The sequence below is a fragment of the Labrus mixtus genome, chromosome 11 (assembly GCF_963584025.1).
Source record: "Labrus mixtus chromosome 11, fLabMix1.1, whole genome shotgun sequence".
In the NCBI taxonomy this organism is placed as follows: domain Eukaryota; kingdom Metazoa; phylum Chordata; class Actinopteri; order Labriformes; family Labridae; genus Labrus; species Labrus mixtus.
Window position 1 is genome coordinate 20,536,512 of NC_083622.1, and position 12,675 is coordinate 20,549,186.

The following is a 12,675-nucleotide window of genomic DNA, read 5'->3' on the forward strand; positions in this document are numbered from 1 at the left end:
GTGAAACCTCTGAACACACTACTGACTCTTGTGTGTTAATGCAGGCTGCTCAGGCTCTCTCACCTCGTAAATATTAAACTGTTCAACGAGGTCAAGGTCAGTGCCCTTCCTACTCAGGTGTCTGTGGGCCATGGTCTCGATGCCCTGCTCCTCCAGACAGTCCACCATGTCATAGTATGAGTCCTGGTCTGGGAGGCCTGCCAGAGTCTAAAACAGATTCAAAAAACATGAGAAGGGATCTAAACCTGTTCCTGCAATAATTATGATCAACTTCGAGAATTTTTTTTTGCACAATGTAGAAAGACAGAAAGGGCGTAAATAACTTCTGAAGCAACAAGATATGCTATCTGAATAAACTTCAGTCACGTTATTAAATACTCTTACATTATACGTTTCTATGTTCTAGTGTTATAACATCAACCTGTGTACTCTGAAACACAGTGTAGGTTGATTATGTAGATGATACTGTACAGATAATAATTAGTTTTAATTAAAGTCATTTTGAGGTTTCTGTTTTTGTTGGTACGTTCCAATGACTCCATCACTTGTCTTGGGCAACATAGGTGATAATGGATCAGATTGTATTGGTGTCTTTCAGAAAGCTGAACTGTCTTTGAAGTTTGATAAGAGTGGCACTTTGTCACAAATTCAATCCCAACTTTCAGATTCAATTTGGACTTCATTCAATCAAGCTTGTAGATCTGCTCAACTGTGAGCATTTACACTGCAATCATTAACAGGTTTTTCTTAATTCTTCCAATAAGAAACTCAAATGTAGATTAAATCTTAACATGCGGTAAAAGGATTGAAAGAAAGAAACTCAGTGAAGAGGAACAAACAGAGATGGAGCAGACATTTAACATCATCCCTTCACTGACCTTATTGATGAGAGTCATTGCATACACCAGCAGCTCTGTATCCACTCCATCCTTTTCATCCAGGATTTCCGTTATGTTTGACCACAGTTTTGTGTCTGCAGCAGCAAACGTTATGCAACAAGTGGTACAGTTAATTAAAAGGCAAACACAAAACAAAGACGAAACACACTGCGACCTTTATCTTCACATATTCATGGAAATAACTCTCTACAGATCCATTCTGTCACCTGAAGCATAAAGAACCCTGCAGCGCCAGCGTGAAGGATTAAAAAAACATGTTCCGTCATCTCATAACTTGATTAAGGAAAATGAAGTAATAGAGGTATTCCTTTATACAAGCGGGCAGTAGAAAAAGAGAATGGAGCAACTTGAACTCAAAAGACAATGTGGCTGAGGCTCGTGTCTCAGCCACAAGGGTCAAGTCCATCTCCGTGAGAGGGGGGGGGGGGGGATCAGGTTTAGTCATCTTATGTAACAGCGGAGGTGACAGGATAAGACACAGCACAGACAGAGGGATACTTGAACCTCGCAGGCTGATGCTCAACCCCTGTTTTACACTGGAGCAGTATGTGAAGCATTTAGAGCAGCAGGCTTCTCTATAAGCCTTGTTTGCATGGACGTTCAGGGATCTGCTCAGGGTAACTGATCTGACTACTGTGCAGAGAGAGAGTCTGCAGTCAGCTGAAAGACACTTGATGGAATTCAAGAAAACTGAATTTGAAATAATCTGTGGTAAAAGATACATACAGCATGTACTTTATTCTAAATACAGAATACAAAATGCGCTTCTGTAGAGTCTTTTCTTGTAATTCCACGTCTTTTCATACCTATGGTATTTCTGATTAGTTTTGAGGTTCAATTAAAATACACCAGTTAGTTCACCCTGCTAACTAAAATGCTCCCCTGATGATGTCTGGTGAGCTTGGACCCTTACCTCGTTTTGCATCCACAACATTCACAGCCTTTATGAGCAGGGAGGCGTTAGACTCAGTGTACTCCACAAACACCAGCAGCAGCTTTAGAGCCGTCTTCACCACCAGACGGAACTACACAAAGCCAAAAACAGAAAAAAATACAGTTCACAGAAATCAGAACCGGCTTTTTTTTAACAGTTCAATATGTTTCAATTGTGAACAGTGTTTTTGTTGAAACACATGGATGAAGACTGCACAGAGTATTGGTTTGGTTTTATATTGTCTTCAAAAAAAAAAACGTTTCCTGTTCTCAAACATCTTGAGGGGTTTGATAAGAAACTTGTGTGACGATGAGGCAGAAATAAAAAGACATAATGTTCTGTACACAGGTAGTAGAAATACGGCACAAAATCTAACAAAAAATATATATACATATAGTAAAAAGTCCAACAAGAACAAAAGAGTTCTAAAATACTGAAGTACTCTGTTAACTTTCAAATCTCCACTCCTCCAAAAGTGTGAAAAAGAGAGAAAATGATTAGACAAAGGAGTAATAGGCCCACGCTGTCAATGCTAATTAGCTTAAGAGTGAAATAAACATCATGTCAGTAGTCATAAAATAATCAGAGTTAATCTTATACCTCTGAACAGCTGCCACATCTTGCTGAAATGAATATTAACAATGGAAATGTGCCACAATGACGAGAAGACAGGCATTTGATTAAATACAAATAAAGTGGGTGCCAAATATTTTTTCAACATTTACACAGGAAGACAAAAAATTCATTAGTACGAACAAAATACAGAGGGGGAAGAGAGGCGGGCTGATGAGGTTTCTTTTGATATGCAGTAACATTTCCAAATGTGGCCACTAGAGGGCCGAGGTGACCACTGTGCTTCAATGTTTACACAGCAGTGAGGTTTCAGAGTGTGTGATTATTTGAATTCTGTCGGAGCAGAAATAGAGTTGCTATAAAATTAAACAGTATATCTTCTTCTGAATGTCCATATTACTTTTTTTCTTTTTTTTTTTTTTACCTTGGATCCCACCAGGCTGTACAGCCACTGCACTGTTTCATTGTGAGATATGAGGCCGTTCATCCCGTCCACATACAGCATTATCTGACCAAGAGCTGCAAGAGAAAGAGAAAGACAAAGGTAGGGTCTGCTTAATCATCTGCAGTTTTTTTCTTTCTTTTTCATCTTCAACAGACAACCACATGTTCGTCCTTCTCAGCACCCAGAAGAAGAAGATGAGCAGGTAATGTTTGCAGAGTATTTAGTGTGAAAACTGATCAAACAGCCAGACAAAGTAGATGAAAGTTTTTCAACATTGTATTTTAGCTAATTGTTAAGTTTTCATATGAATCAGACACCAGCAGATATCATCATTAGAACAACAAGCTTACATTATATTTATATTAACAGTAATATTTACATGTTTATGATAAGAAGTGGACTCAGAGAATGTAATGTTGTGGTTGAATTTGAAAGAATATTCAATCAATAAACACAGACGTGAACTGTGAGTGAAATGGATTCATGTTATTTCTCACCCATCATGACTTAAACGTCACACAAACTTGAGCTGCAGAGAGGTCACTTTTCAAAAATCCCAACAAATAAAAAAAAAACAGCACTTCACAAACATCTCTCAAGTCAGAGGACACAAATGTAGGGAAAATATTTGAGCGGGGTGCCTCACTGGATGCTGACATGACTTCCATCTGTAACAGGATACATAAATACGACCATAATAAGAGCCAAGGGATCTCAATGGGGGGCAGTAAAAGTGAAGGGCTTCTGTGAAAGGAGGAGGGGGGGGGGGGGGGGGGGGAGGGAAATTAACACTGCTGGACATGAGGGGAACACACAAAAGTCCCTTTTAAAAAAAGTCTTTTTTTCCCCTTTTTCTTTTTAAAGAGCATCTCAGTGGTCGTCCACACAACGGGGGTTACTGCATTCACACTAAGTTGACAGCAGCAGCATGAGCTCAGCTTGAACCCTCTGAAACTTTAGGTGATACATTAGCTGACACGGGGGAAAAAGAGCTGAAGTATAAACAAGTGAACACATCGAAAGTGGAACATTTTTTGGAAGGCCTATTTGACTATTTCTTGGCAGAAGCCAGGGTTTGGGGGGTAGAACCTAAGAGGATTTTCTGAAAAAAAAAAGAAAAAAAATCACGAGATTCCTCAGTTGTTTTTGAACATGACTAAAGGTGATGAGCTTGAACTAAAAGATGTAGAAGGAGCTGGAGATTCCTGAATGGACTGCAGAGGCTTACAACCTGTTTGTTTTGAATCGTTCAATAGAAATAACAGCAAAGAAAAGTTCAATCTTCGAGCGAGAACTTGATTACAACAAAACAACTTCTAGCGAGTTCTTAACAAAGGTTCTTTTGACATGCTATGATGAGAGGCTGCAGCTCCTGTCATATATTTCTCCTCCCCTCCTCTTCTCTGGAGGAGCATGAAAACCGTGAATATGCTGAGGACAAGCCAAAATTCCCAGGTGCAGCTGCTGTGTGCATGCAGCAAGATTGTGAGTGTATGTTTGTGTGTGTATATGTGTGTGTGTGTGCATGCTGCTGCAGTTCATCTTTTATCAATCAGGGTTAATTACTCACAACATGTCTGGCCAGAGCATTCCTAACAGTCCTCCCCTGCTGGGCGCTCAGAAGCGCGCGTCACAGCAGTCAGCAGCTCGGACAATGCAGCGAATCAAAGCCGACCACATCAGAGTGTGTTTATGAAAACATGATTAACCCCTTCAGTCAGCGAGGGCCAGAGTGTCCTGCTCTCCTGCGAGTCCCCCACTCTGTATGGGACGGCTGCTGACAGATGAGTGACAGCAGTAATGACATAACGTACAGCTGGTGCACAGAGTCCAGAGAGCATCCCTCAGGAATACTGCAGACGAAAAATGATTAAACTAGCATGTAAAAAGTGGCCAAAATAACATTCTTTAAATAATGCGACTCTTGTTGGATGAGTAATACGCCGCATGCCTCCTTTCAAATCGGTAGCTGATGTCTGACTCACAGACTTTTATCTCTCGCGTGCACCTGTGTACAGTATCTCTCCTCCTTTGTATTTAGAGGAATGCCTTTTGAAAACAGGGGTGAGAAAAGATAGGTCAACTTAATGAGGCTTTTAAAAGGGTCATTACAAACCTGAATGCTCAGCTGCTGACAGATCATGGTTCCCAAAAGTCAAGCTCAAAATGAAAAGACTTAAAACTGACGTGTAATCTTTGATCATTATACGAGAATAGCATCAAAAGGTTATGGGTGTTTACTAAAACTAACCTCTGGAAAAAAATGTAATCTAGACGAATGTCTGAATCATGTGTGGATTTAATGTAGAGACCAGTTATCACACTCTCACAGGCTTAAGTGAAACACGCAGGTTAGCTTCCATTTTCGTGAGCAGTTTCACAGCTAATTTAATCACAAGTGTGCGGAATAAGAGACATGATATTGATATTGAAACCCTTAAGAACCATGCCAGAAACCTCACAATCATTATCTTTTTCTCTCAGATTCATTACAGTGGAATGATTTGATTCCAGCTGTTCTTTTTGTACAGTTTAACTTTGAATCAGATAATCCGCATGGACCGCAGTCACTCCACTAACAGTGAGGTCAAATGATTTTGTAACTGTGTTTAAAAGAAAGAAAAAAAAAAAAACACAACCTTCCCATTATGGGAAAGTGCAGCCAGCAGAGTCTGGTAAGAAACCGTTAAAAGGAAACATCTAATAACCCTCAGAGTAATCACCTTCGTGAGCTTCAAATAGATTTCCGCACACTTGTGATTAAATTAGCTGTGAAACTGCTACAGGAGAATGGAAAGCTAACCTGCATGTTGCACTTAAGCCCGTGAGAGGGAGTGTGATGAAATTGTCACACTGCAGTGCACTTTCCCGGCCTTGTTGCACTTTTGTGAATAACTGAGACTGTGGCCGTGGGACCTGGGATTTGTTTTGAAACTCCACAACTGACAGTCATCAATAACTTTGGAAAAGAGTTAATAAGAAGAGCATGTGTGTGCCGAGTCTGTCACTGATCTGGAGCCAAAAATGTGGGCCTCCATTCGAGTAATCATGAGCAGCTCTTCAGTACCTCACACAAAGTATAACAATAACACTGCTTAGTCCCTCTGCATGTTTGTCACGTAATGAGAAGCTGGCAGACAATGAGCTTCCTTCAAAGCACAGTGATTAGAATTTAAATGTAAGGCATTATGCAGCAGGATAGATGGAGGAAACTTGGAAGTGTTCAATGAAGCAGTCTGGCATCTGTGCACCGCTCTGACACTCTATTTCCTTCAATACTGAAGTATTGTTTTTTTTGCTGAGGTGCAGATTGAAGATTTGAAGGTTTATCAAGCTACAGAGAGGACGAGACAGACCCTGTTTCTGTGTCCGAACCAGAACTCTGAGAAGTAAAACCTTAAGGTCTGGTGGAAGTGTCTCCTCAGGGCCTCTCCCTCTCATAAACAGCAGCAATTATCTACCACAGCCCCAGGAATGTGCAGGAAGGGCTGCTCCCTGACCACTGCTGAGGTGAGAAGTACTCCGGGGTCTGGGTGGCAGTACCAACGCAAGGCAGCAGACGCAAAAAAAAAAGAAAAGAAAAGATGTAAGAAATCAATTCAACAGCTTCAACTCTACACAACTGTTCCCCTCACCACTTTGCCCCTTTGATTTCATTTAACATTTTGGAGTTGATCAAAACTGGGTCAGCCAAACTTTCTGTCAGCATGCAACAATTTTTCTACCAGGGCATTGGGATGGAGGCCAAATCTCCATCCTTTACAGTGCAACTTAGGGCCTCTTATCTTATTATGGTCTGCATTAGCCAGAAGCTGCACTCAGGTCTGAAGTGTAGCTCCCTGTACCTACGCAAGCTTTGTATCTTTTACTGCAATGTCTGGGGAGAAAGCTTGAGCAATCTATTTCACTACAATGAAAATAAGTTACTTGAACTTCTAAAGTGTGAGCATCCACACTGGAGTCTAGAAATATATGGGATAATAAAATTGTAATTAGTTCTCATTCCCACTCTACTGGCATTCAGTTATGATAGTGAGTCATCACAGAATAATTCCCTTCAACTTCACTCATTGTGTTTTTGGACCAGCTTATGACCCACTTTCAGTGCAACGTTTGATATACGTTTTAATCATCGACGGCTCTGATTCTCTCTGCATAGTTCCTTTAGCTTTTGTTTTTACAAAACTCATCCTTGCATTGTGATTGGTTGGTTCTCACTTCAAAGGAAGGGGGGTAGGATTTATTTTTCTTGCAGTGATAATTTGTAGTTGACAAAACAGCTAAGAGGTACATAAACTGCTATTAAGTGGTCAGAGTAAGAACAAGGGGGGGGTGGACTTTGCATAACTATGCTGAAAAATATTGGGGGTAAATGAAAAGGATGCTTTAAAGACAAAGATATTGTGGCCTGCTCCAATATTCAATCCCCTTTATCTTTTGTGACTGGACCAACTGATAGAGTAAACATCCAGTAAGTCATCGTTTGGTGCTGGGCTTGATGGGTAAGTGCATTTCCCAAAGGTTGATCATTACTGAGCTGCAGGCCATACAACCGCTCAAATATCCCAAGAGACTATGTATAATACCAAATATATTGATTAGTGCAGCTTTAGAATGGACAGTTTGGATATTTCGGTAGAATTGAGTGTAATCAAAAAGCTGTCAAACATTAAGAGCAGCCAGGTAACTTCATGGTCCTGACATTTATCATTCTGCAGACTGTCAGGCCCATTAAACAGCTCTTGAACTGGATAAGACTCGTTCCAGGGTAACTTTCCATTTGTAATTCAGCTAATCACCCAGATCATTAGAGCCAGACAAACTGCCTCTGCCAGACCGATTCACTGAGCCAGCAGCCAGACTTACGTTGAGCCGCATACAGTAAAACAACAGGGGGATGCTCCCATTTCGGTCCTGACATACATGTCTGCCAGTGTTTGACACAGTTTATTATGGGCTTAAGACCAAATACATTCCCTGAAGACAAACAAACAAACCTAATGGAACAATGGCATAAAGTGAAGCAAGGGGGGCCTCTCCAGTAGTTTGCTGATAAAGCTCTGAATGAGGCGCTGCAGACCTGATGAACTACTGCAGTACTGAGCAGAGCCTAGTGAGCTGAGGAGTTTACAAAACTGTAAGGAAATAAGAAGGACATAGCATGTTCCATTTGATAAACTTCTCTATTTCTTCTGTATATAAAGTATAAAGCTTATAGAGAAGATGGCACCAACAGAAATATTAGAAAACAGTCATTTAAGGACAAAGACAACCAAGGAAAGCCCAACATGAGCCTTTCCCCTCCCATCCAAATGGGGAAGACTTTCGAGAAAAATTACTGCATGACATCCACCCACTTGAAAAGCGAACTGAAAGATGAGCTGGGGTAAATTCTTACTGCTCTTGAGAGAGCAGTGGTGTGATTCGCTTTGGTTCTGGCCAGCCATATGAATTCAGTCCCACAGTACAGTCAGCTCACAGGAATCAGCTGTAAAACCCACTCCAATACACAGGATTTCAGTCTATTTGCCTGTGTGCTGCACAACTGCAAAAGATTTATTTTTTCTCCAAATCATAGTTTATGTATCTTAGACAGCAAGGTCAGAGATGACAAAATGAGAGCTTGAGAAATGAACCAAGTCAAACAGTCTTATAATTGGCTCGTATACTGAATTCTGCTACAGTCAAGCAGGCTGCAGTGTAGGGTTGTAATTCCAGTGCCAGTGGGTTTGCAAAGCCTGAAAACTCCTGCAGATGACAGGAGGAGAGAAAGAGGAGGCAGAATATAGGTCAGCCAGGTGGGGTTGAACTGGGTTCAGATGCAAATGGTCAGCTCTTGTGAGAGGGGACCAGAAAGGGTCTGAGGGGGTCTGCGGGGTACGAACACGGCTCTACGCTTAACCAACAACATGACACCTTGTTCTGTTTTTCTTATCAGTATGAGGTTGACTGGACATTGATTTTCACTAAACTTTTAATTTTTAACCTAGAGCTAAAGAATGTTAAAATGACAATCTGTGGTACAGTATTAAACAGTTGATGGAGTATACAGTAGTATATGTTTTAGTGCGGCAACAAGTATGTCAGTCACTTTGAAGGCTGGGGATTTAATTCAATAGAGAGAGGCCAGACTGCAGGCAAAGACAAAATATTGCCAGCAGAGTAAAGAGAGTTGAGCTGAAACCATGTGTAGCGCTCATTTCCTAAATTTCCTCTGACCAAATGAAGTCATTTCTGTCATCCTGGAAAAGTGACTCAGACCTCAAATTGCACATGAAAATATTATTGGCTTTCCAAAATATAACCGGCTTTAACAAGGACAAGACCTCGTAAGCAGTGAATGTAATTTTTAGAATTTTTTTGGTGGTTCTGCTGGTTTATGGTTTAGGAGTTAACTAGCACGTTTGTAATGAAGTAAACAAAACAAAGATAAACAAACCAGCCTCCTTGTCAAGTGACCTTTAGAATTTAACATGAGCGTTTAGACAGAAGTGTGAATGAATCAACCTTTGAATGCACAAGAAAGGTGTCATTAGTGTGAGAGTGTCTGGAAATAAAGAGGTGTTTTTTCAGATTGAAAAGTGTGCACATACGAGGAGCAGTGACCAGCAGGAGAGCGAGTGGAAAACATGCACGTGTTCCCATGGGATCTCATTACAAACCAGAAGTTCAGGTCTCTATTGGTACGATGGGGGCATTCCTGGAGATCTCCTTCACACTCCAGACACAGCGCTTGTCCACATATGTGTCAGCAGTTCCTATGTTTTCCCTCTCAAATTTCCTTTATCCTGAAGGATTAACCAGAACATTTGCTCAACTTCCCCTACGTATACTTCTTCCTTGATTACACAAACAAGGAAATGTTCACTCCTACAATAAGCAGCATATGCATTGGTACATTAGCAAAAAGCCTCTTGACCCAGCCGAGACAGAATGGAAATGTTTACACAGACGATGGGCCTTACTAAAGGTTTTCCCCTTTGCTCCAGAGCTGACGACCTATAACACAGCCAGACAACACAATACGCTGTTTCCAACAAGGGCTTCCAACAACGCTGTTAACCCAACTATGTCTGGGCTTTCACTTAATGCTCGGCAAAACAGCCAGAGCAGCAAGAGAAGAATTTAGTTACGCTCTGTAAAATGTTTAAAGAGCCTGCGTCAGAGTATTCCACGAAAACAAAGATCCCGCTTTTTAAGAGGACTGAAACGTCAGTCTTACAGTATATGCACTGGTGTAATTGAAAAAACTGTTGTGTTATCAGATCGCTGCAGAGTCAGTCTGTGATCCAAATGTGATTTTTCTAAAAAGGATAGATTTAAACAAACTATATAATGTTTTTTTTTGTTTTGTTATTTGAGTAAATACTAAACAGAGCACTGCATGTGAGCCTCAATGTTTCGCCTGGCTGATCCTCCACATATAAGAAGTAACGACACTTCACTGAAAGACAGGCCAGCAGAAGTTTCAACAAAAGGGTTTCGTGTTTCAGGTGCACTTGAGGCCTTGTGAAAAAGACTACAGTTACTGCTTGTGTGACAGTAAAAGCTGGATCGAGTCCTGTATGGCCACCAGTGTTCCAGACCCCAGACACTTTAAATGGCAATGAAACACTTGACTGGGACGCATCCCCCTTTCCTTTTAAGGCCGTCAGAGCAGCCCCCCCCCCCCCCTTTGGATACCTGGAAGTCAAGGTGCTTTAACCTATGGTATTATAAGTGCCGTGGCATTAAAAACAGAAGATGTGAAAAAGGTAGCAGGAAAAAGAAAGAAAGAGAGAAATACAAAGGTAGAAGGATAGAGAGAGAGAGAGAGAGAGAGGAGGAAAGGACGAAATAAAAGCATGAGATGAAATATGAGCATGACTTATTTGATACAGTAATACTTTTGGAGCGTTTACAGCACAACTCCCATTCCTGTGCTAGCTATAAATCCACAAATATAACTTATAGCATGTAAGCCTGTGTATATACTATAAAATACAGCATGTGATGAGATATGGCCTCCTGGGAATAAAGGTTACATATGTTAAGTTTAAGAATGTGTTTCACCAAAATGTATCCAAGGCGTAATAAAGGGCTGTTTCTCTAAAACACTCCTGTAGATTACGAACCTAAGCTTCACTTTCAATTTGATCCTACAGAGGCTTAGAGATGGCAAGTGTTTAGTCAACAACAGCATGCAGTGACAGAAATGGCATCGCCTTTGAGGAGTAAAAACAGAGAAAGTGTTGCTAAAAACAAAGCTTACGTTGAGGAATGTCAACAGTAAGCATTTCAAAGCGGGGAGTAATTGCTTCAAGTTGACTGTAATTGGTTTGTCTTTAATCTGACCGCTCTCTGCTGTTCATATTTTACAGTTACCAATTAAACACAGTTGTTACTTTTGGTGGTTGGGTAAACCCTACAAGAGAAACAATCAGTCAGGTAAAATCTTTTCATTTTGTTCGTCAAGCTCCTCGCGATGATTAGCACAGCTGACATCTTGTTCTGAGATTAGTGAAACAACTTCTCTTACCTTATGCACAAGGTGTTTTATTTACAGGTGGTAACGCTCTACTGTGTGTAGAGCAGTGATGTGTTACTGTGACAACCAAGTCTTTTTAACAGAAGCACACCCCTTACAGTCTTTGCACCTTGGGAATTATATTTGTTCACTCACCTCTTGTCATCCTCAGTGAGTTAAAATAGTTTATTGTTAGACTTCTAGTAGGCGTGTATTTTGTTCAAATGTGCTGACACAGAGAAGTGGAATGAAGCCTCCATATTATGGGGCGTGTACTCGGAGTAATGAAAGAAAAAACACACTCAACTCCCTTTCAACGTAAAACCACTAGGTGCTGAATCCCAAAAAATGTTCAAACAAGAAAAACAATTGGGACAGCACTCCAAAATTGTATTTCAATTGCCACACGGACGTTTAGAGCAGACGCTCTTCTTCAGCGCGTAACAGGCAATTTTCTTGGGTGTACTAGGAGACAAGTCTCCACATATGCAGGTTTTATTTGAATGACCTGGCTTCACAAAGCCTGATGCTCCAGTTAAAACATCGAGTAGCATTAAGCTTGTAATGAACTTTCTCTGAAAGCTTTCTGCTACGACCTCTGAGAGCGCTCACATTAAAGGAGACATCTTATGTGTCATTTGACTTTGACAAAAAGGAATAAACCGCAGTCTGCCTCAGTCAGACTGATATAATGAGAAGAATTGAGGAATATATAAAAGTTATGACAGTAAAAAAATAGCAATTAAGAATCAAGAACATTATTTTTTTAATATGTGAATGAATGTTAAATATAAATATATCAATTTAACCATCTGAGGAACTGTAAGTACCTTTGATAAACACTTAAAGGCAGAATATGCAATTTTTTGATCCAGCAGATGTCGCCCTTGAGCACCAGCATGAAACCAAAACAACTTGCGCTGCATTGTTGTGTTAGCATGCTAATGCTAGCTATCTTTATTATGCTCGTATCTTTACACTGAATGTAAATTTACCCGAAATAAGCGTGATCTAAAAACACAGCTAAGCAGTGAGTACAGTATGTTATTCTTTTTACCTCTAGTCCCTCAATTAAACAACTTTTATATGAGATGAGCCGGCCGTCTGTCCAGGCGATGTAAACAAAGTGAAGATTGGACTCTGAAAGCTCGGAAAGCATCACAGACAGTGGGACTCGGGTGTTACACTCATTGTAGACAGTCATGAGTTATTTTCAGAGGATATACTTGATTTCTATTACATTTAAGTGTGAAAAATTGTATATTCTGCCTTTAACTACTTAGTGTGCCCTCGACAAAAAAGTACACATTACCTCAGC

The 12,675-nt window shown here is 40.5% G+C and overlaps 1 protein-coding gene across 2 annotated transcripts in view; it reads right to left on the reverse strand.

Moving 5' to 3' along the window:
* Window positions 1-12,675, reverse strand: part of fhod3b (formin homology 2 domain containing 3b) — an 86,764-nt gene that overhangs the window by 19,335 nt on the left and 54,754 nt on the right. For both annotated transcript variants that reach the window (XM_061050757.1, XM_061050756.1), the window contains exons 6-9: window positions 2,831-2,925; window positions 1,813-1,924; window positions 879-973; window positions 64-207 (exon numbers count right to left, since the gene is read on the reverse strand). In XM_061050757.1, the coding sequence (XP_060906740.1) occupies window positions 64-207; window positions 879-973; window positions 1,813-1,924; window positions 2,831-2,925 (446 nt within the window). The remainder of the gene's footprint in view (window positions 1-63; window positions 208-878; window positions 974-1,812; window positions 1,925-2,830; window positions 2,926-12,675) is intronic.